This window comes from Pavona decussata, unplaced genomic scaffold (genome assembly GCF_977016875.1).
Source record: "Pavona decussata unplaced genomic scaffold, jaPavDecu1.1 SCAFFOLD_175, whole genome shotgun sequence".
NCBI lineage: Eukaryota > Metazoa > Cnidaria > Anthozoa > Scleractinia > Agariciidae > Pavona > Pavona decussata.
Window position 1 is genome coordinate 788,016 of NW_028145586.1, and position 25,153 is coordinate 813,168.

Below are 25,153 nucleotides of genomic sequence, written 5' to 3' on the forward strand. Positions count from 1 at the left end.
ATCAAAAATCACACACAACATAAAATTGAATAAATATCACTTCTAGTACCAGTACACTTTAAGCAGGACTAGAACATAACTTTACTGTGTAACAACAACAACAACAACAACAAAGAAAAATACTTTGCTTTTTTAGCTAAAATTCAAGATTATGTACAATGTCAGAAGCCTCGGATTTTTACGATCATTACCTGCAGGCAGAATACGCCAATTTACCGGGAGATTTTACCCAAACCTTGCCAGTACTAGTACACTCTGAGCAGGACTATAAAATAACCTCACTGTGTAACAGGAACGCAAAAAAATACCCTTTCCTTTCCGAGCTGTAAATGAAACCAAAAGATTATGTACGATTTTTAAACTACAATTCTACAGCTACATATGCGATGACGCGCAAAGCCAGTGTTAGGGGCCACGCAATTCCTACAGCGTTGTTTGTCATGATCCCGTATTTCCCTGCAATGGAACGCAAAGAGTTTCTATGAGTCACTGTAGCAGAGCAGGAAGACCAGAAAGAGAAAGTGTAGTGATCTTTTAAATATTCCAGCACCTTGTAACCTTCCCCAAATCGTCCTTTAGTTGCGCATCCTTCCCCCGTCTGGATACACCCTTATCTATGCCCTGCATTACCCTTTTCCCGTGTCCCCAACCCCCCTCCCGTCCCCCCCCCCCATACTATCTCCTTGTCCCTGCTTATTCCCGGCCCCTGCTCTGTTATATCTTCCAGTTGTAAATTCGCACTGCGGACACGAATAGAACGATTACCTCCACTTACAGCACTTTGAAAACTGGGCCCTAGTTCGTTGACCGACAACTACCCCGCAAAAAAGGTCTACCGGCAGCTACCAGCCAAGCCGTCAAGCCATTTGAACTCTAGCACATGACATCATTTACCAGGGATGAGATCGAGGCCGATATCAACATGGCTTATGGTTCATCAGTCCACCGACAGTGAGTTGGCGTTATTCAGTTATAATTTTCTCTCTCATTTTGTTTTTACGAACGAAGTTGGAATAAAAATGTTTCCCTCCCCCTCTCTCCAGGAGAGGGGGAGGGTGGGTGGGTGGGTAAAAGGACTACCCATGATGCTTTGTTCCAAGATAAATTAGGTCACGTGATCTGACTTTTTTTTTTTAAGATGACTTGATGAATGCTGCGCGACTCACTGAACTTAGTTTTCAGTGAGCTTACGCGCCCGCAGGTGTTATAAACGAAAACTAAATTCTTGACATCAGCTTATAAGGACATAGGATTCCTGGACTCAGCGTTATATATGGGTTGAGTATGTTGATGGTTCTCGCCCTTGCTCAGTTTTTCTCCGGGTAGCTCCAGTTTTCCCCCTCTCCTCAAAACCAAAATTATTTCAAACACCTATTCGATTAAGAGAGAGTCCCCATTTATTGCTCTGTGCGAAATACGTTGACACTTTAGAGAGGTCCATGACCCGGCGGCTGTATCTCTCAAACTATGCCTTGCAGTAAATCCTTTCCCGAGTAGATTTATTTTTAGAACAGGTCACAGGGAACCTTTGCAACGCCAGTATACCAACCAAACAAGAGCAATGACAATTGAATTTCTACACGTCATACTTTTTCGCGGGAAAAGCAGTCTTCTGAAATACAAACCTACTCGGGAAATGGTCGATTTGATCAAGCCAGTGAATTGATACAGATAGAGGCTTATAGCTATGGTCCTCTACATGTAAATAACGTGATTTAGGGTCTATAGAAATAGAAGGAGAGGAATCAACTGAATTTCAGCAACTTCGTTACCAGGGTCTCTCTCCTCTCCGCTCCGAGGGGCTGGAAGAGGAGAGACCCTGGGAGCGAGGTTGAGGCTTCGAGTTGCTTTGAACCTCATTATGAAAGCGAGGCTAAGTGCAAAGTTCTTGTCATGAAAATTAGTTTTCATTCATATGCAAACAAAACTAATTTTCATTTGGAAAGTTTAAGTGAGATTCACAGCAACTCGGAAATGGCCTATTCAAGAGACAATGCGGCAATGAAGACATTTGAAATCCTTGATATCCTGATGGACTTAAGTTACCCTTACCTGTTTTATAAGCCATATATCCAGCTACATATCCTCGAGCAACCCGAGAATCGTTATTCGTTATAAATTCTATCTTGATGTGCGAGAAATCTCGAAATGTAACGACAAATGGCTTTCGCACGCCACATAAAGTGTTCACCTCATTGGTTGCATCATCATCGTTTGCTCTGAAAACTGTTGTTTGAAAGAAAAAAATGAAATCACTATTATTATTATGTAAACTGAAAAAATATTAATGTCTATGCCAGAACTGGTTAAAAGTTTAGTTAAAGGGGAAGTATCACGCAAATTTGCTGTCATGTCAAAACCCAAAAATGTTTTTCTGTCAGCAGAAACAAAGAAATAATTGTCAAGTTTGTTATAAATTATCACTCCAGTGCAATAAAACTGTCGATTTGTTGCTCTGGCCAGAGACAGAGTAGGCCGGTATGGATTATAACTTGAAAAATGTTAGGCTAATGTTTTTCAAGTCCTCGCATTTTTGTTTCCAAAATGCGCTAGAACAGATTACGAGTTGTTCTTTTCAAGAATTAAGTTAATTTCTTTCCTTTCGTCATTCTAGAATTATTTGACAGCTTATTGAAGGTCTTATTTCATCATTTTTAACAAAAGATACCAAAAAACCCGTGATACTTCCCCTTTAAAGGCAAGGCGCGCAAGTTGCGCCAAGGCGAACATATTCCACAACCACAGTCTCACAGGTCAGATAACCGTGAAAAATACAAAAAAAATTACTACTCCTCTGTGCTAGACGCACATTGTATAGCAGTACATACACTTTTTCTTTGGCTCCAGGGTCAAATCGCAAAACCAACCTAGATTGTACTCGTTGCTTCTTTATTAAAACTCTCAGATTTTGACATTTTTATTTAACATGTACATCGTTTAAATAAAACAGTTTATCCGTTTACCTTCGATATTAAAAATGTCATCTGAAGACGTTTGACATTTTCCATATTTAGGGCCTCTGATGTTGAATTCCATAAAATATAGCCGCATCGTTGTTCTCTATAGAGAAAACCAAAAAAAAAAAAAACAAAAAAACAAAAGCAAAATCGTAGTGATGGATAGAAAGGCAAAGTCGGGAAGGGAATGGTAAGGAGATATGTTGGAGTAGTCGTACGCATGCGCCGTCTTACCTCTTGATGTGTCTCGAATACAATTGTTTGGGAAGTGTGTGATACCGGGTAATATAGCGGATATCCTGGGGACGAAATGATTCCACTTCCTGAGCTTGCATTCAATTTCACAGAATTCCTAGAAAAAGCAAAACAGTAACAGGCCTTTTTTTCAGGAGTAATGGTAATAATATTAACGTTAATTTACCCTGGTGCCTAGCATTTACACGCACACACACAAAAAAACCAAAATGAAAATAACTGATAAAACAGGGTAGGGGGCAGACCAGCTGGCTATTTACAAGCGTGGTAGGTTAAGGAGTTAAACTTAAAGCTACCAATGCAAGAAACAACTACACGTCGCGTTGTCCTTTGCTGTCAAAGTTCGGCGCAAAACAAGTCCAGCTAATGGCCAGGCCCCAGTGGTTCAAAGGCCGGATAACTTTATCCGCTGGATAAGGCACTATTCGGGGTCTAAAATATACTTCACGTTAAACGTTGTCCAATGTTTTCGTACACTCCTAAACTAGACTGTGGCTAGAGGGTGCATATTTTCTTGTACACGACGAAATACTGTAATCTTTGCACAGATTGAAACTGTCGGATAGTGACTTATCCACTGGATAAAGTTATCCGGCCTTTGAACAACTGGGGCCAGGGCGAGACTTTTTCCCGCGACCAAAGGATTTCAAATAAAGCTTGAATAATAGGCGTTTAGTGAGACAAGGTGAATCCTCTTCGAACAAATTTGTTATGATCAGTTCCGCACTTATATGCAGGTTATCCAAGTACTGCGCCTAACAATTCTAACCGCTTCTCTATGTTATCTCCTTAAAAATACAGTCGCGGGAGAGCAAGAATACTAGCTTACAATAAACTGTAATTTTTCAAAAGGCTTTAAAGTATTCTTAGCCTGTAGTGGCCTATTCATTTATATGATTTATGCCCCACCCATACTAATGCGTTTTCGCTTGAAAAAGCATACTTTTTGATACGTTTTTGCCTGTAGTCCACACTAATACGCCCTAAAACTCTAATGAAACCGGAGACTTTCAAAAACGGTGACGTAAGAAACATCACATGCCATGAGTTCCAGTCCAAATCGGAGCACCTATCCAAGATGGCGGATGGTCTTGTGATGTTAACACATGCGCAATCCCAGGTCCCAGTTGTTTCATCGTTTTCGAGCGTTTTAGTGTGGATAGGTGAAAACGATACGAAAACGCTAGTGTGGATGAAAATATTTAGCTTCGTTTTCTCTCTCTTCTCTCTTAGTCCTTTGAGCCCCCAGTGGGGCATAGGGCCGCTTGCTTCGTTTTCGCCGAGATGAAAACGAACACTTTTGAAAACGCATGAGTGTGGATGGGGCCTAAGTCTCAAGATGCGAGTGTAACGATTACGGCACAGTTAAATTTATTGAAGACAGGCAAGTTGAGTTGCGCAGACCTTCAAATTAAAACTCGTTTTGACTTTGAAAGACATACTCGTTCAAGCTAAATTACAAAAGGCTAGAACAAGTGTGAGGGAGTCAAACGCACGTTACTATATCAGGGATTCATTCACTTATCAGTTCTCTCCGGCATCCTCAGTTTCAGTTGAAATGCAAAAATTTCGCATATTTCACTTTAAGTGAGCTAGTTATGCGTCACCGTTTTATAAACGCAACGTCGCTTACACTGTTACTTAAGGACGGTGCCTGCTAATACCGAAGTATTTTTGTGCGGTTTATGACTGTGCGGGAAAAGCAGATTTAAGCAAGGGCTATTGGAAATCCCAAAAAAAATTGGGGGTAACCATGCATTTTTCAGAGATAATTAAGCAACAATATCTCTAAAAAGTGCCAAAATATAAAGCAATGTATGAGATTTTTTTCCTAAATTGAAGCTTAATTTTCTCTGAAAAATGCATGGTTACCCCCAATTTTCTTTTGAGATGCCAACGACATTTGGTAAGTTGTGCTTTCTCCGTATAGTTTTAAACCGTGCAAAAATATTCCTGTGTTAGTAAGCACCACCCATAGGAAACCCGAGTATCTCGCGATGCGCAGAACCTATGCGCAGTAACAATAGTAGGCACCGTCCTTAAAGACAAGGTGGTTAATTATATAAGTCGTTCTGACTTTTTCTGACCTGAAAGCGTGATCAGGTAGTAGAGTTTTTATTTCTGCCGTAACAATCAGCCTCGCTCGAAATCCCCGTGAATTGGCCGGCTTGAGGCTGGAACGAAACTCCAGCCTCATGCACTGGTCTGGCGATACGATATCACTCGGAGGCTGGCTCCCACAAAATCTTCCAAGAGACTTGTATGAACAGCTTGAAGAGAGAAAGATAGAATAAACTATCAGATACTTAGTTAAACCTGAAAACAATGAGACCATTGTAATCTGTGTGCAGCCGCCCGCTCTCCTCCATAAACGGCTGTACACAGACTACCCTTCTTGTTCTGAGCTCACGGCTAGCCAAACTCTTCATAAACCAAACTGATTGCAAGGCTGACACTACGGCAAAGGGCTTATTTATTTGGGCCAATATTTCAAGTAGTAGAACTAGTCTTCTTCAGGGGCAGAGCTACAATGAGAAAAACTAACAAGTGACGTCTGGCACGTGCATTTCTACGACAAGAGATCCGCCAATGGAACGTATTCAGAACAGTTTATTTTGCGTCGTGTGGTCCCCTGCAACCAAAAGTTTCAAACTCTTCATCCTAGTTCCCAGTCATTCTCGGTTCTCAATCAAATGTTACGTCAGCTTAATGACGAATGTGACGTCACCTGTTGAGCTGACAGAGCTGCACGGGAAGAGTGTTGGCTAAAGAGGAGTTCTTTAACACAACCATCTCTGCCGTTGGCTATAAAATAAGCTGAGATTTACCGAGTGTAAGATTTAATTTTGATCTTTAAAGTTACCGTGTACGATCAGAGAGAAAATGTTTGGATTTTCACTTTTTTAGATAAAAATAAACTTCAGTTTCAGTAAGTTCTTCAAGTTTCGCCTTTACGGAAAACCTGGGAATTCATTTTCTTGGAAAATCAATGAAATATTTGAATACCCAGTTCTGTAATCTTTCATTTGATACAGGATTTTGGGTATCTGTGATGTAACTGAGAGGCGCTATATCCGTTTAACTGAAGCCACCCCTGAAGGTACACGGTAACCTTAAACCATACTTTTATCTGTTTCTTCTTAATACTTCCAAAATAGCGATGTTTTTAGATTTCTCTCAGTTGTAATAAGACTTCTTGCTCGCATTCCAGACTACCCCAGTCCTAAACAGTTTGTTTTTCTTTTCGATTTTGTAAAACAAATTTTTTTTGGACTGTACTACCGGGTACCATTTATATCTCTTGTCAAATCAAGGTCTTAAATGAGGCTAACACTTATGACCAAGCTAAGCACTGATTAACGGGAAATTGACTCACCTGACATAAATTTCCAAATAATCTGTACACGACTCCATTTGCCCGGCAATGTCGAAAGAGAACCATTTTAAAAGTAATACACTCGGGGCAATATAACGTAATGTCGTTTCGAAAATGCAATGAAGGTTCCTTTGATAATATCCGTCATTGTCTTTCGGGATTGTGATCTCGTCGCCCACACCGAGAAGACCACCACACTTTGTCTCAGTTTTCACAAACGTAAAATGATTAACGCAGAAGACTATCAGTATAATGCCAAGTATCGTGCTCTTCAAACACATGTTTCGCGATGTTTCGCGGGTTCTGCAAGGAACCGAGAAGAGACTGGTGTCGAAGCGAGAGAACGAGTTTCCAATATGGCGGACGCCGGAGTAGAAGAAGTTAGCAGCAAAGTTCGGGATATTTTGCTCCCTGTAGGACTAGAATCGCACCCTTTTAAGGTAAAGAATTCCTTTTATACTTTTCTAATAACTCATTTACAGAGGGACTGGTTTGAATGATAGGGTTGTTCAAAATCCGACAAGTTCTTGAAATGAAGTCTCTTGTGATAACTGATACGCAACGCCAACACGTCTCAATTTGCGGAAAATTACGGAGGAGGCGATTTTGCTTTGTTTCAAGATTGAACTTAAAATGGTGGTTTTGAATTAGTAAATGTTTACGGTTGTCACCGAAAAGCGCTGGTTTACAGAGTAAGGTGATGTTATTTCGTATGTTTACATATTGGTCGGGTGCACGGATCGATAAACGTGTGCATGGTGCGGTAAGATAAACTTGTCCTACACTGCTATTTGACACTGGGTTGATCGAGATAAGAGACAGAAAACTAATTAACAGGCAGCTGCTTCTAACTTCATTATACAATACAATACAACTTTATTGATTCCATCCACTAATGGTTTTTCAGAAACCAATTACAATGAGATATATAAAAGAAACAAAATACAATATAAAGCACAGTAGTTTTAATTATGCTAGTTGCAGAGCATTTAATCGAAAGTTATCAACATTTGTTTTGACATTTTGAGTAAAGCTATTAATTTCCCCATCCAGCGCTTCTGCTCCCGAAAAAGTTAAAAATTTCAAAATTTAGGATTTCATCCACAGACTCAAGTCCCGTGGAAAAAATGCTGCTGGGCCAGCAGCTTTCAGTCATATCACCACCCTTCAGTCATCCAAGGAAATTTAGAATTAATTATTTTAACCTTCAATAATGGCATACAGTCGAACCTCCACTAACGGCCACCTCTCTACAACGGCCACATTTTTTTGTCCCAGCGGACAGTCCATACATCGGCTCTTGTTTAACCCTTTGACTCCTGTCGTGTTGCCATGGTTTTTGCATACATTACCTTTTTTCTGGAGCGGCTTTACGCGATAAACTGCGCACTAGATAAATAAATATTCTTGGCTTCCAAAATTAACTGCATATTAAACTGGAATGATTAAACAAATGTTTTCCGACGTAAAATAATATGGTTACCGATTAATCATTTGCCGAAAAACACACTTGAACACAAAAATTGCTAAAATTCACGGCATGTTGATGAAAACCTTTGGCATATCAAATTTCAACCCGCTTATGCAAATTGTCCTTGATTACGCATCTGTTTCTTCTCTAATTACATCCATTTTGAAATCACTTGTGATCCTTGGAATCTGATTGGTCCAAAATGGTGCAATTTATTCCCAAATTGCACCATTTTTTGCTTTAAATCGCATCCTTTCTTTAGCCCATCAAAATAGAAATGAAGTAACACAAATAGAATATTAATATTGACAATGATACTCTGTGGTTTCAAAATGGATGTAATTAAGTGGTAATTGAACTTCGTGTCGTGCAATTTTGGTCTGAAATCATACTTGTGATTTCAAATCAAACTCGCGCTGCGCGCTCGTTTGATTTTGAAATCACGCGTATGATTTCAGACCAAATTGCACTCCACTCAGTTCAATTACCAATATAAACGAATATATGAATTGACAAAGACTCAAAAATCAACAAAAAGCTTTTCCAACGAAACTTTTTATTGAAATAAACAATATATTTGCTATTAGAGGCAAAAAACTTTCAGTTTTTTTGCGTGCGTGCAAACACGCATGTAAAATTTGAAGACGCTCCATGTTTGTACAAAGCGATCACTCGCAGTAAATTCGGGCACGTTTGTGATGAAAATTACAGAAGTTACAGAATTCTGGTTCAAATCATCACTTAAGGTGATTCCGTTGAATTGCATTGCGCATCCTTGCTGCGCATAATTTTTCGCGTCATTTAGCGCGCGCACGCAGAACATTACGGGATTTCGTTGAGGTTAAGCTCGGCAGGAAAATAAATGGCTTTTTTTCTTCTAAACGAGCACGGTGACCCCCATTTTTTAATGCATCAATTTAAATGTCATACGGTTGGCCACTATATATCGCAATTTAAAGAAAAGTTTAATACTCTACTTTGAGATATTTTTATTTGAATGCTTTAAAAAGCGCGCATTTAGGAAGTGCTGCTTACGTGCACACGCAGCAAAATCGTTGATTTCTTTCATAATCTTAACTCCAGTTCAATGAAAATAGTTTGTTGTGTAAGATTAAAGTAAATTTTGTTGAACTGCTTCGATATTTTAATGCAGGAAATTAATTTTTCTAGAAATGATAGTTCCCTTTTCTGATTACCAGCGTTTCTAATATAAACCTCGTGGGTCATCTATTTACTATAATAGCCGTCCAGGTTGCACAAAAACGAGTACGGTGACCCCCATTTTTTATTGCATTTTTGTAATGCTCATAACATAGTCATGAACTGGACCAAGTCTTAGACAATTTTAAATACTCCTTCTTTTTCAGCGGAATCACCTTAAACTATTTGTAAAAAGCAAATCCACATCGGAAAACATCATTTACCGTGTTGTCACCATTGTCAGGTGGTCTTATAAACTCCGTTTGAAGCCCGCGGTTCGGTTTTAACTTTTGAGGCATATTTCGGTAGTGGCGTGGAAATATAAGAGATCACAACGCGAAATGGCTTTTCACTGTTTTTTAACGCCTCCAAGCTCTCTTTTTTGACGGTAGATTATTGTTCACGGTTATTCCTTTCCATTGTGAGCTTAAAAAAGATGTACTTGCTTTAAAAGATGAAAAAAACATGTCTTGAAACTTCAGGACCGATTCACGCGCGGCACCATTTTGTAATTTTGCTCAGCTCAATGCGGTACGTTCAGAAGGATCCTTTCCCCTACCCCCTAATATGCCTTAAAATATGCGCAAAAGACAGATTCTGATTGGTTTATCGGTCTACTAGCTATTGTGACCTTTTCAGGGCAAAAAAAACCCCCAGGAGGGGAGGGAGAACGTATCGAGTTCCACGCGCAGAGCATGCGCGAGGGACGGCCGGTTTTGGCCGGTGTAGGAGTCAATGGGTTAAACCTACAATCTACAATGGCCACCTCTCTACAACGACAACGGCCACTAAAGTGCGTCCCCAACTGCCAAAATAACCTCTCGACAACGGCCAGTACAGTTCTTTTTTGTAAAAAACACCTTTTTATAAACTGACGCAGTAATCAACATTTATCTTCGGAACATTACATTTCTGTATCCATTTTAACGATATACGTATTGTGCAGGGCACGAAATTGCGCCTGATACAGTCGCCAATGCGCCTAAGTTTTCCGTGTTGGCGACCAAGATTCGAAAGTTAGTCGCCACATTGGCGACCAGAGCCCTTTGCTTTATCCTACTTTTATGTATTGTGCAATAAAATAAAGCTCGAAAAAATCGGTGCGAATGGTGAGGTTTATTTGTAGCAAAACCGTCACGAACTCTCCGTCAACATCCGCCATCTTGGATAATTTAGACGCTACGTTGTATATTGTGCATTCAAATGTCCCTTTTGCTAACAGTACATATTGCGGGCTCAGAACATGACCGCATGAGACCTCTGAAAATCCAAGATGGCGGATTCCATTGCTTGGACTTTCATAATGAAAGTGATTTAAATTTAAAATGAGCGTCGACGAGGATCGGGAAAATTTATTTCAAATATTGATGCGCGTACAACCGGGACCGAGGATGAGGTTTTGGAATTCGCACGGGTCGTGGAAGAAACATATGCCGACAAGAAAAAGTTTTCTTGCACCTTGCCCCTCCATGGCCACGTAGGATTACCGAAAGACAAATTGGCAATGTCCCTGGTGCTAGAGGATATTCCTTTACGACAAGAAATAGCAGCTACAATTACTTCTGCTGATGGAAACTGTCTTTTCAATGTTGTTTCATTGGTTTTGGTGGGCGTCATGAGACGAAAATGAGTCTTGCGTTTGCTCGTGGCTGTTGAGCTCATTTTGAACTGTAAATTTTGAATAATTTCCAAAAATTAAAAAAAAAACTTACCATGTGATGAAATGTTGGTGATGTTCATTTTTTACTCTGACCAGAATTGTCGTTTGCTATTCTTTAGACATCAACAAAACCGTCCAGGCATTCCTAATGCTAGGAAAGCTTACGATCGATTTGATATTGTCATCCATGATAACGCATTTTCAATATTTTTTGTTTTCGTTTTGGAAAAAAATGGCTACTAACTTTTTGGACTTGGCGACCACTTTGGAATATTTAGGAGCCAAATGTCTCCTTAAGAAAAAAGTTAATTTCGTGCCCTGTTGTGATTGTGTTCCATTTAAATGCTGCAGAAAGCATAAATTGTCTACAATAATATAGCGAATGTTGCGAACCTTGCTCGTTTTGTCTTGTTAGCATTTTGATTCAAAACATTATTTACGTTTTATTGTGTATTTTATCTATACATATATATTATTTAAGATTGGATTGCCGTTATAGGCTACAGTAAGCATGAACTTGGCACAATAAACATGTAAGATGTTGTACTTCCCGAGAAAAAAGTGTTATATTACACCCCTACCTCCCCATAACGGCCATCTCTCCACAACGGCCACTTTCTTCTGTCCCCAAGGTGGCTGTTGTGGAGAGGTTCAACTGTATTATAAACAACACTACTGTAAAGTACTGCTCAAAAGCTTGTGAATGGTCATACTAAGGATGTTCTTCATTCAAGATTGTCTTTAGGAATGGGGCCTTAACCTTTACAAAAACTAATGAATAGTAAGGCCATTACACTGTAAAAAAACAGTGTGTTGTTTTGTCTACCTACTCCAGAGATAAACCATTTGTTTTGTCTGTAGTTTGTGTTCTGAGAGCAACCCTTATCCTCCTAGAGACAAAATTTGAGTCCTGTAATGCATTGTAAATTGTGGCCATTCAAATGAAACCTATTGAACAGTACTTTCCTGTAGTGCTGTTTATTATTTTGTACAGGGTTGTTCTAACTTTTGAGTCTGTGGTTGAAATTCCAGTGTGACCCTTAACATAAAAGCTACTGGGCAGTACTTTCCTGTGGTGCTGTTTATTATTTCGTACAGGGTCGTTCTAAGTTTTGAGTCTGTGGATGAAATCCCAAAGTGTAACCCTTAACGTAAAAGCTACTGGGCAGTACTTTCCTGTGGTGCTGTTTATTATGCTGTACACATTGTTTCTAACTTTCGACTCTGTTTATGAAATCCTTAAGTGTGACCATTCAAATGTAAGCTACTAAGCAGTATTTTCCTGTTGTGCTGTTTCTTATGCTGTACAAGGTGGTTCTAACTTTGGAGGCTGTGGATGAAATCCTTAAGTGTGACCATTCAAATAAAAGCTACTGAAAAGTACTTTCCTGTGGTACTGTTTATTAATTATGCTGTACAAAGTGTATGTTCTAACTTTGGAGTTTGTGGATGAAATCCTGAAGTATTACCATTCGGGTGAAAGTCACTTGGGTAACACTGCAGAGCAGTACTTTCCTGTGATGCTCTGTTTGTTATGCTATACAATGAGGCTCTAACCTTTGAGTCTTTTGATAAAATTTTGAAGTGTACCTATAAATTTATAAAAAGAGCTCTTGAGCCAAACTTTCCTGTGGTACTCTTGATTATGGTGTACAAGGTGGTTCTGAATTTTGAGACTGAGTGAAATCCTTAAGTGTCAACATTTAATTGAAAGTTGTCATTTAGTTCTACCTGTAATGCTGTTTGTGGTTATTCTTAAACTTCTACCTTCTTTAATTTTGATGTCAACTTAAAGGGTGTATCGTCAGATTTTAAAGAGATTCAAATCATGTTTTTCTCTACTGACATCTAAAGCAATAGAAATTTTTTTACCCTATTTTTTCTTCGCACATTTTGAAATCCCCTTTCCTTCATGATATTCTTGTCTTTCCCTTGGGGGAGGAGGAGGGGTGTAACACACCTGTTCTTCTGATCCTATTTGTTCAATACCCGATTGAGCTAATCCTGGCCTAAAAAATATTGACGTGTAAATAAAGATTCTTCAAAAAGATTTTTGTCTCTCAGTTGTGATTTAGGGTGTGTTTCTTTGTGAAAATACGAAACTGGATTTTTGACCCAAGATCACTCAGATCATGGTGCATCAAAGGAAACGACGAATCCTTATCCGGGGTGGATTCCTCATTTCCTTTGATGCACCGATCCAAGTGATCTTAGATCAAAAATCCAGATTTGGATTTTAAACTTTTCTGTTTGTGAGATGGAAACCTTAGTCAGCTTATAATAATTATTTTGGACCAGGGTTATTGGCTGGGTCCCGAAATGTATATCTAACCCAATTTTTAACAATTTCAGATTGGTTGGTATAATGATCAGCTAGTGCACAAAGCATTTGACCTACCCCACCCATATGACACTCTTGCCCTTGTTGTGATCAGTACCCCCCTGATGTTTGACCATGGGTTCAAGCCATTCATCAAGGAGGCTTCTTGCATTGAAGGACGAGACCCGATTGACGAGTTCATGGCTCACTTATTTGTGAAGATCAAGGCTGAATTTCAGGAACACGAGTTAGAAGTCATTCATGACTTTGAGATGCATCACAGTAGTAGACGACCAAAAGTGTTGGTTCAAACAGCGGCACATGTTGCCGGGGGAGCTTATTACTACCAGCGTAACAGCATATCTGAAGGTAAAGACCCCTGGGATTCAAAGAAAAAGATTTGTGGAGTTAGCATACATCCTAAGTATGGGGGCTGGTTTGCAATTAGAGGGGTGATTATATTCAAGGATATTTTGGTGCCAGACTTAGCACGAAAGGAACCTGAAGATGTTGTGCAGGGCGATGAAAAAAGAATTGAGCTGCTGGAAAAGTTCAACTTTCACTGGCAAGATTGGAGCTTTAGGGACATTGTTCCAGCCGATGCAAAGTATTCTGAGGAGCAGAAGAAGTACTTTGCAACATTACCAGCCAATCGGAAAGAGCTTCTTGATTCCTTCCGTAACAAGGAAGAAACTTCTGTATCATAATTTGTGAGATCAGGTTTGTTTGTTAATGCCATGTTAAAGAAATAACAAGTAGTCTGAGAACAAGGCATTTAGAAGAATAAGATTAATAATATTATATTAATAATATTATATTAATATTATTATTATAATAATTATAATAGTATATTAAAATTAACAATACATGTATTATGTTATTAGTATCATTATGTTATATGTCATTTATGGTCATAGAATACCATAGTTGTATGGTAAATAATTTTTTAAATTTTGCAAGACTGACAATTTTGTGAACACCAACACGCTGGATTGAGCTTTTGTGTAGTAACTGAAAGTGGAAAAATTAAGATGGATTGTATGGAGATGTCTAATATCAGCTGGACAAAACTATCTCAATTACATAAAGTGATGAATGATACCCTCCAATTTTCTTTTTGGATACCAAGAGCACCTTGCTAAGATCTGCTTTTCCCACATAGTTATAAACTGTGCAAAAATATCCTTGTATTAGTAGGCACCACACATAGGAATGCCAAGTATCTTGGACCATAGACCTTTATCACATAGCTTCCATGTTGAGTCTCAGGAGAATAAAAAGCTTTGTTTTTGCACGGCAAGCCTCACACTGAATTCGTGTCTGGCCAAGGCTTGCCATGCGAAAACAAAGCTTTTTATTCCCCCGAGACTCAACATGGCCGCCGGGTGATAAGGGTCTATCCTAAGATGCGCAGAACATGTGCGCAGTAACAAAAGGCCAAGATACCATCCTTATTAATAGGGGTACCCAGTGGTAGAACTTGGTGTGCATTTTGGGTCTGCGGGACTGGAGTAAGGATGATTTAGTAAGTCACCGAGTTAGAATGAAAGAATATTTTGGTCTTCCAGTGGCCATATGTTCTTTGTGGGGTAGGGGTGGGGGTACAGTCCCCCTGGTTCCCTCCCCCTAGATTCACTATTGGTACTGGTAGTAAAGTCACATGAAAAATAAAGAAGCTTAAGGACGGTGCCTACTTTTGTTACTGCGCATATGTTCTGCGCATCTCGAGATACTTGGGTTTCCTGTGGGTGGTTTTTGCACGGTTTATAACTATGCGGAGAAAGCAGTACTTAGCAAGTGCTCTTGGTATCCAAAAAAAAAAATCATGCATTTTTCAGAGATATAAAAGCTTCAATTTGGAAAAAAAAATGCCAGACATTGCTTTGTATTTTACTGTCTTTTAGAACAATTGTTGCTTAGTTATCTCTAAAAGATGCGTGGTTCCCCCCAATTTTCTTTTTGGATTTCAATAGCCCTTGCTAAGATTTACTTTCCCTGCATAGTCCACACACAAATACTTCTTTATTAGTAGGCACTGTCCTTAAAATTAATGTATATTAATTTTTGCAACTTGCAGAAATTAGGTGTTGATATTCTATATCATACAATGTATATTCTATCATGAAGTTTATTAACAGAGAAATAGCCCAGTTTTGATATATAAAAATTAGCTTGAAACAATAACATCACTTCGAGTGATGTTTATTGTTTCAGGCTGAATTTGAATATGTCAAAATTGGGCTATTGTTGTCTAATTTTAGTTGTGGGAAGAGAAAGGTGCTAATAAGTAATACTATTGTATGAGTGAGTTGACTAGTTAACAATTATTCCACGAGCGCGCGTTGGATATGAGATGATAGATAGCCAACTAGGGGCGTAGCGCCGAGTTGGCTATAATCATCTCATATCCAACAAGCACCAGTGGAATAATTGTTTTATTGAAAACAATCAAGTAAAATTGGTAGGCCTTGCTGATTTCCTTTTCGGGAGGAACCAGAAAACAATTTATGATCGCTACGTCTCGGGCATGGTATAATGGCTCATATACCATGGCCGCTAAGCCAATCAAAACCCTGGAATTGCATTATACAATGATCCAGTTTTTAATGATACATATTATTTTATGCAATATGTATGATGCACGCTTTTATTCCTCATGTGTGAGATAATGACATCTGCCCGATTATTTCCTTCTCATTTTTAGATTTACTTTTATGGTCAAATTGATAAATTTTTGTTGGGGTAAATATGTTTTAAAACAAGTTAAAATGTTTTTTATAGATACGTCGAATTTTAGGACAACAGTCATTTTCTTTTAGCATTAGCTTCATTTGACATGTAATTTTGACAAACAGTGTAGTAAAATAATTCTCAATGTTTTGAGAAAATAATAACAGATATAGCTAAATTGGTTGAATTAGTTGTGAACTAAGTGAATGAATCAATATTAAAGAATAATTTGTACTGATTGGTAATTCAATGGGCCTTATCAATCATTTTAGTTTTGACATGTTTTATTGACAAACAGTGTTGTAAAATAAGTTTTTGGTGTTTTTATTGAAAAAATAATAACAGATATAGCTAAATTGGTTGAATTAGTTGTGAACTAAGTGAATGAATCAATATTAAAGAATAATTTGTACTGATTGTTAATTCAATGGGCCTTATCAATCATTTTAGTTGCAACATGTTTTCTTGACAACAGTGTTGTAAAATAAGTTTTGGTGTTTTTATTGAGAAAATAATAACAGATATTGCTAAATTCGTAGAATTAGTTGTGAATTAGTTGTCAATGAATCAACATTAAAGAATAAGTGTTAGTGATCGTTATTGATCATTTAAATTTGACATGTAATCCTGACAAACAGTGTTGTAGAATTATGTTTGGTGTAGATATATTGCATCAATATGTTGTAAAATAAGTGAATGAACCAACATTAAAGAATACTTTTTAGTGATTATGAAGTGGGTAGTCTTTATTGATCATTATATTTAATTTGTTTCAATGCAACAAACATTGGCGATTTGAATAATTTATACACGGCTACCTGGTGTAGTGCCCGGGAGGGATGGGGGGTGGGGTACTCTCAAAAATGGACTATAGGGGGGGGGGGAGGGTCCGCAGGCTTGTGGTATATGAAAGGATAGAGTAGGGTAGGGAAATATCATGTTATTTAATAGGTATTTCAGGTATTTAAAAAAGCCTCTTGAAGTATTTTGAACTTAGGTAAGCAGTTTTTCTACTGTAGATGCGAGAAAGGGGGTACCATGTTCTATGGAAGGTGCAATAAACAGGTTATATTTTCTGTTCCTATAACCCTTGGCATGCTAAAACGCATTGAATCAGCAAATGATCACATATACAGCAACAATTACACCTTGGAAGTACGGTAAGACATTTTTATTGCGAGATTTTCTTTATTTCTATACCGTTTCCACTAATTTCAAAAAATCCCATACAAATCCTTATATTTTAGCCAAAACTGTTGCCGATATTTGGATAGCGTTCTCTTATATTGAGCTTGGGCTGCCTGTCCTCCCTGTCGTTTTTTGGAAATCGCAACCTCGCTGCTTTTATAGGCTTTTCCCTCCTAATTTACAAGGGAAAAGCCCTAGAAACGAGCTTGTAGAAAACGGGGATTTTTAAAAACGCAAGTTTTTTTTTTCACCCGTGCTATTTCATTTGTTTTGCTGTGCACAAATGAAGATCTAAAACTCCGCGTCTCTGTTTATGCCCTCCTGGCCGACGTAAACGATTAATCACCGTTTTACAAAATAACTTTCGGCAGCGCCGAACGGGTTGGAGGTAGATCTGGGGACGAGGTTATTAAACAGACCCTGAAAACGAGGCTGCATGCACGTCCTCGGTCTTCTGTCCATCCTTCCCAGAAGCCCTCACGCATACATGACTCCCGTCATTTGAGCCTGTGGTTTTCTTACCGCTGACCAAAGCTGCGGTACATCATAAAGGGCGGATTGATCAATTTATTCATATTTGTTAATGGTGTAAAAAAAGACATTAAACGTCACAGTATGAAAGTTGAACATTTTCAAAATATCCGTCAAACTGAGGACTACAAGTTAATAACTGCCCCGCTTTGCAAACTGAGTCTCCAGTAAGTTACGACAGATATACAATACCCCGAGATATCTAAAGGATTTATTAATAATTGATAATTTGAAAATTATACAGCGCTATTTACTTGGAAAGATCAACATCGCTTTCCAACTCCCAACTGGCATAAAACAGTCTAAATACATTATTCAAAACTGACTCATTGGAAAACGCGACAGTTCCAGGGTTCTGATTGGTTTAGCGGCCATTGTATATGAGGCATTATACCACGCCCCACAAATATGGTAAGGGCACGCGTCTGGGAGAAAAGAAAATATCATTAAATCAGTAAGATTAAGCAAGTTTTCGTGGTTGTTTTTAGTAAAGCAATCGGATTCCACTCTTGCTTGTTGGATATGAGATGACAGATAGCCAACTCGGCGCTGTGCACCTCGCCTTATATCCAACGCACGCTCGTTGAACAGTTGTTAAATATCTTCATAGAAATATTACAGTTTTCATAAAATGAAATTGAAATAACAGTCGTGGAAAGATGGCAGGGGAAACAAGTTACAAACTGTACACAGTTAAAAGTATAACTGGATAGCTGTAGATGATTTAAGAAAAACCATACAAAGTTGTTAAACGCTAATGTTAACAAATGGTTATGTCTTTTAAAATGTCCCTGCTTAGTCTATCCTGCGAACAATTACAAATGCCAAGTATTTTACATGTTACAATACACAATGCAGGGTTTCTCCAAATGGGCGAAGATTGTTCTTGTTCTTGTTCTTCTTGTTCTTGTTCTTCTTCTTTTTTGGCCCCTACAAGAAACCATCCAAGTCCGTGCATGCCTATCGATGCCCCGAATTCCGAGGTGTGGCTCGAGAGCGGGATCGGCGACGGCTTCGGGATAGGGAACTGGATCGGGAACGAAGCCTGAGAATTATTCCAGAAAGGCTGAACGAATAACGCATTCTCCCGGAATGAAAACACAAATTTGTTACCCTCTGACGGAAGTCCCTACTGACTACGGAATAGATTAAGGGATTCGTTGACGAGTTAAGTATCACAAAAACCCCGATTGCATAAAATAGATGTTGATAATATGCTTGTTTGGTGACTGCCGGCCAAAACACCACGGTGAGACGAAGGATGTTCACGGGAAGCATTGTGATAGCAAATACCAGAACGAGCGGAGTTATAATTTTCATGGCTCTTTTGTTTTGCTTCAGGCGAGTGCATTTAATTTTGTTCATGGATGCAAATTCTGTGCCTTCTTTTTCGCCATCTTGGTTTTGTTTCATGTCTTTGACGAGTGCAGTGCTCCTGTTTATAAGACGAGATATTCGGAGATAAGTGAAGGATATGACGATTAGAGGTAAGACCCAGGAGACGAAAGTTAATGTTCCTCCGACGTAGAAAGCTAACGCCCAAGAGGGCCAATCTGGGCCACACCGTTTGCCTCCGTTCGGGTACTCGTGATATTCAACTACAAAGTACAGCGGAACACAGAAGATTAAAAATGATATCAACCAAACGCTAGCAGCAACAGTCGTAGGTTTTTGCAAAAACCTCTTAATTTTGTTTTGTCCAACTGGTGTTGCCATTGTTACTTTGCGATATCGCTCTACAGCGATGACAGCGATGAACCAAATAGATGCTCCATAGAATATCTCTGGAACGGGATACAAGTAGCGGCAAGTGAATTCTCCAAAAGGCCAGTTCAAAGGCGCTTTTTCCTTAAGAACCGCGAGTGGAAATATAACTGCTAGGATACCGAGGTCTGCAATGGCTAAATTTTGTACGTAGAAATCCCCCGCTCGTTTTTCCTTTTTCAATCTCCTTATGACAAGGATCACCAAAACGTTGCCGATGACTCCAAACAAAGCGATTAGTACCTGGAAGGTTAGTTTGCAGACCTCTGCAAAATGCATCTCCTCCTCTATTTTCTCGGTGGCGTTTGACGAGTTGTTGCTCGAAGAGAAGTTCGTCATTATAAAATATGCTCTCGTCGAATTGTCTTTAAATTCAATGGCTATTTCTCTTGACACTCCTTGATGAAAAAAACAAAACTACGACGTTTACCCCCCAAAGCTAGTCGCGCTAGTTTTGAAGGGTGAGCTTAACTTCAAATTAAAGAGTTCCGATGATCTTCAACGAAACTTGATTGTCCCAGTTCTCCACAAGGGTCTTGGATGGCGGCAAACTAAATTGGTTTCGTCAGGCGAATATCGATTCGATGCCGGTCTTCAGTGGTTTAGTTCAGCGCAGTGCAGCAGTCTTTTATGTCTTTTATCTGGTCTAGGCCTGAATCCAGCTGCGAAGAATTACCATAATAGCGATTAACCCGTATCCAGCTTGATAGACATGTATTAGTAAAACCTGCCTGTGAATAAACTGTAATGAAAAAAAGAAAAACATCTATCAAAAGCTGTCAAAGGCTGTCTAAATAACATGTAAATTTTGGGTAAGATAATGTTTGAGATGAGGGCATGGGGTAGAGAAAATCTTTAAATGTAATCTGGAGAAAACCCTTGTATATTTGGAACAGAAACTGGGAGTAAAATTGGAAAGACTTTTTGTATGCTACATTGAAGAGTCTCCCTCAGAATAACAGGTGCAGGATTCTGTTTCCGTATTTATGCATTAAAGGAAAAAAAAAAAATACTTTTGAGGAAGTTTTCCCTTGTAAATTGGTGATTTGGCGGGTTCGCGGAATCAATTCTTGTGAAAATTTGAAAAAAATACAGTGTACTAATTGTTATTTATGAGTGGATTTCATTTTTTACGGTCGTAGTTAATACTCAGTGGCATACATTCGTCTGTTTGAAATCAATTGCCTGTCGTGCAAGTCTCTAATTGAAGACGTTTTAATTCATATGGTAATCAGTTTGGTTATGCGATGAAGGAAAGTTTTTTTTCCTAGAGAATATAACCTCGGGGAACAGTTTTTTGCAGAGCCTAAGTGAGTAAGCAAAAACAGCCAGATTAAAAACTGCCGAGCAGAACAAACTAAGTTGCGATGATCTGAAGAAATATCGCTGTGTCTCCACGATTCTGCATTCATGTTACGTTAAAGTTATATATATTTTCAAGTTGCTAATTCTCCATACTTCGCTATACAGTGGTTTCAACACGGAAACCTCTTTGATTTGAAGCCGTTTATATAAAAAATACTAGCGTTGTTTGGAGCTTTTTCATACCATGCAAAGCGCCAAGATCATGCGAAATTAATTTGTACGTGCGGTTTTAGTAGATAACAAAGAAAAGGAGAGAGCCTTAATTAGACAATAAATTATTAGCCCCCCGCTATCGCGGCAGGAAACAACTCGTTACCAGGCAATTAAAATGAAAGTTGTTTTAAACTGCAAACACAATCAATCCTGAAGCGACAAGACAATGTTTACATACGAATGTAACTGCTGGTTTAGTCCGGCCTCGTTTTCTACGCGACCGGATGATCGTGTTTGCGAAATAAGAAAAATTATGAACAGCTGCTGGCAGCCAAAATTGTGTACCTACCTGGACCGATATCACTTAAAAATGTTCGACATGCGTAGCATTCTCCTTGCTGTCTGTAACTTTTCCACTTCAATAAACCGAAATAAGTTTGATCGTGTTACATGTAACGTCGGGAGTTCCACTGTATTTTCTAAAATAGCTCCAAAACTTAAAGTTTATACAGACGTAAAGAAGAAATTAAAGGAAGTTTGGGTGGCTTTTGTTATCATTTACGTCCTTGAAGCTGTTTCAAAAATGTTTAACATTTAGAAAATCAGTCGCTTCCTTGTTTAATGAAAGACTTTCCGCATTTATTAGAAATGTTTATAAGAAAACTGAGGTTTGGTAATGCATAAGCAAGTAAAAAACAATGATAAAATCGAACGACGCTTCGGAGTCGTCATGACGCCATTTTCAAGTTCAAAGAGTAATAATTAGTTTGACTGTTTAGTGCATGTTGCTAATTAGAATTAGAATTGACACCATCTCCAACATTTCATTCACTTAACAAACGATTTTATTATTACTTCTTGAGCACTGATGATTTATCCTAATCATTTTGAACTTGAAAATTAAATGGTGTCACGTTGACGACTCGGAAACGTCGTTCGATTTTACTCGCTTGTTAAAAATGTCAAAGATTTAATAAATCTTCCCCTTTTCTGTGTAAACAACGCTCTCTTTCAGATAAGCGACCAGTACAATGCACCTAACTTATCACTGCAGTTTTTGTGTGATCTTCACGAAGATGCAGAATGTGTACTCAACCTCGTTCCCAAGATCTTTCCACTACCTGGGAACGAGGTTGATGTGTCTTGGCTTATACCTTTGGCTTTGTGTTCTTCCGAATCACAGCTTATTTTTCAAAGCAAAGCATTCATGGATGCACCTGGTGGCAATCTTTCATATCGAAAATGAGTTTTATTTCAGTGCATTCGAATTCATATGGAAACACCTGCCATCTGTACTGCCAGTTATTAAAGAAGAGGCCCAAAGCCTTCCTGTTTTGCTCCCAGTAGAAGCTCGTTTCCAGAGCTGACCTCTCCTACATGGTCTATGAATTCAAGAAAATTGAACACCTGAAATAATTTCGCGCCCTAACAGTTTTTTACCCGCGCAAAATTCATTACCAGAAATTCGATTTTAATTAATGTTGAAATTACGTATTACGATATTAAGAAACATATTGAGCTAGTTTGCGTGACTAAAACCTACCATACATCGATGAAAAAGAAAAAGGATTTCACAAATACTCGGGTTTGCAAAGTCCTGGGGAAGTTTAAGAAGCGGATTTAGTGAAAAATTGTCGTAGATAAAATAAAAGTGTTTTCGTGAGAAGTGAAACTGCCAGGTGTTAAGTAAGAAAACAAATTCAACCTGGCATTTTGCATCATAGCTATAAATATCTCGAAAAACAACCAACATATGTTTGCGGGAATTCTAGAAGAATAACTTTGAATATCAAGGAAAATAACTTCGGAAGTTTTTAAATACTTTAAAAATTCTCTAAAAATTTTTTAGTCTTTGTAACACTTTAAAAGAGAAACAAAACAAAACAAAAAAAAAAATAATAAAATGAAATAAAATCGGAGAGACACCGTGAAGTTCTTCTGCATATTGCTCTGGTTAATGTAATAGCATATGGAAATCACAAGTGGAATCGCAGATTATGCTAGTGCGGACATACACTTTCACAAAGTACATTTTTTATAGGAATCCAATCAAGTCACTCTTTCGTCGGCTCATAAGAAGACTACTTGAGCGAAGTCTTGCTCCAGTGCCGACAGTTAATTATGGACAATCTTTACGAGCCATGTTGACGTATTGTAATTTTTTGAACCCTTAAGCCTAATTTAAGGACGGTGCCTACTAATACCGAAGTATTTTTGTGCGGTTCATGACTATGCGGGAAAAGCAGATCTTAGCAAGGCCTATTGGAATCCAAAAAGAAAATTGGGGGTAACCACGCATTTTTCAGAGATAATTAAGCAACAATATCTCTAAAAAGTGCCAAAATATAAGGCAATGTATGGGATTTTTTCCTAAATTGAAGCTTAATTTTCTCTGAAAAATGCATGGCTACCCCCAATTTTCTTTTGAGATACCAACGACATTTGGTAAGTTCTGCTTTCTCCGTATAGTTTTAAACCGCGCAAAAATATTCCTGTATTAGTAGGCACCACCCATAGGAAACCCGAGTATCTCGCGATGCGCAGAACGTATGCGCAGAAACAATAGTAGGCACCGTCCTTAAACGAGGCTACTTGTTACGGCCCTTGTTATGCAATATTTTCATCATTTATTTTTGAGGCTTAAGTTACACTGATGATAGTCAGCTATTGCTGATCTAAAAAGAAACGAACGGAAGCATGACGGAGTGATTCCAAATAATAAAATGGTCCTTAAATCTGATAAATGCAAGGTTCCAGTATTGTTGAATAACCACAACACGAAGCTATCCTACTAGCCTGCGAACGCAGACGTATTTCCGGCTGTCGAGATTCTCTCCGCCGGAGAGATTTTTCGGCGGAGAGAATCTCGACAGCCGGAAATGCGTCTGCGTTCGCAGGCTAGTATCCTACTTGTTGAAGTAATTGTTGACGTCTCTCTGCACTTTTGAAAATACCTCTCAGCAAGTAAGTCGGAAAACAGCTCGATGTACTTCCTAAACTAAATTATTTTTAAAGCTCATCTCGAGACTTGCTGCCTACCGATTCAGATTGAGAAGAAAAATACAGGGGACAGTTTTTACTAAATCAGGGAGCCATTTGGAAAGGCCCTGGAACAAAGTAGTTCCAAGAAGCGCTCTTTCGCTTGTTCTTGAAAACGTTTTTCGCGCCGATTTTAACCGGATTTTTACTATGTCCCGCTCCGACTATCTTTCCTCCCTTTTCCGACAATGCTAGAGGTCTGGCCAGCTACTTCATCCTGAGGGTAAATAAATTTATTTATCTATTTACAATTTTTAGGGAATTCGGGATTCACTAAGTGATGCGAAAGTTGCCACTGAATTACAACCATCTTATGTCAAAGCAATCATTAGAGGTAAGATGTCATAAAATTCTAGACAAAAGAAAAAGAAAGTAACGAGTTAACTGCGACAATTTACCGCCGCAATATCTACCATAGTTACAATCTGGATACAATCTTTAAAGTAATGGCCATTAACAAATGTTTTTCTCTTTCTTGGACAGACAATAAAGACCATTCTGACGCAAGAGTGCCAGACGGCATTGGGGCTTGCCTCCAGGCGCAACAAGCAAGATTCAATCACTTGATGTTGCATTCAATGACAGACTCACTACGGAACACTTGTTCGCAAATCCAGAACTATCTATGAGTGGAAGAGTAAGCGCTGGTGATCAACGTGTGCTTTTCACGAAATGAGTGGGCACGGCATGGCAAGAGATCTCGCGTCGGCTGAAAGAGAGTTATCCGTTCATTTGTGAAATGTGGTATTGCACTGCCCATTTCTGGTAGCAGGGACATTGAAATAAATATCGATGGTCTACCGGACTACCGCATGAATGATCAGCCGATGAAGAGGACATCGAACTAATTCTCCTCTGACTCAGACTCAGTGCTTTTAGTCCATGACACATCAATGCGTTTTATACTGCGCTAAGAAGAGTTTTTAATTTTAATTTTAAGAAAAGTTCCGCCGATGTTGTTAATACGAAATTAAAACAGTTTAGTTTTCACATTACACCATCAGCTGTGACCTGATGTCAAGGACGAATGATGGCTTAAAGCTTTCCCTTGTTGTGAAGTCCTTTATCGCAATCAAATCAGTGTCAATGCACGAAAAAGATATTAGTATTGTACATTAAAAATTTCAGGAGTATGGATTGAAAA

General features: G+C 38.7%; 3 protein-coding genes across 3 annotated transcripts; 1 reads left to right on the forward strand and 2 right to left on the reverse strand.

Moving 5' to 3' along the window:
• Positions 1-329: 329 nt before the first annotated feature.
• Positions 330-6,916, reverse strand: LOC146463509 (CUB domain-containing protein 2-like). Its single transcript, XM_085084189.1, has 6 exons — positions 6,589-6,916; positions 5,300-5,482; positions 3,192-3,309; positions 2,964-3,060; positions 2,053-2,226; positions 330-456 (listed from the first exon to the last, which is right to left on the reverse strand). Exons 1-6 carry the CDS (start codon positions 6,867-6,869, stop codon positions 362-364), a joined length of 948 nt encoding a protein of 315 aa, XP_084940315.1. The 5' UTR covers positions 6,870-6,916; the 3' UTR covers positions 330-361.
• A 9-nt stretch (positions 6,917-6,925) lies between these two features.
• On the forward strand, positions 6,926-16,700 carry LOC146463510 (cyanocobalamin reductase / alkylcobalamin dealkylase-like). Its single transcript, XM_085084190.1, has 2 exons — positions 6,926-7,028; positions 13,272-16,700. Exons 1-2 carry the CDS (start codon positions 6,945-6,947, stop codon positions 13,944-13,946), a joined length of 759 nt encoding a protein of 252 aa, XP_084940316.1. The 5' UTR covers positions 6,926-6,944; the 3' UTR covers positions 13,947-16,700.
• A 1,181-nt stretch (positions 16,701-17,881) lies between these two features.
• On the reverse strand, positions 17,882-20,341 carry LOC146463511 (somatostatin receptor type 2-like). Its single transcript, XM_085084113.1, has one exon. The coding sequence runs from the start codon at positions 19,789-19,791 to the stop codon at positions 18,649-18,651; it is 1,143 nt and encodes a 380-aa protein (XP_084940239.1). The 5' UTR covers positions 19,792-20,341; the 3' UTR covers positions 17,882-18,648.
• Positions 20,342-25,153: the final 4,812 nt, after the last annotated feature.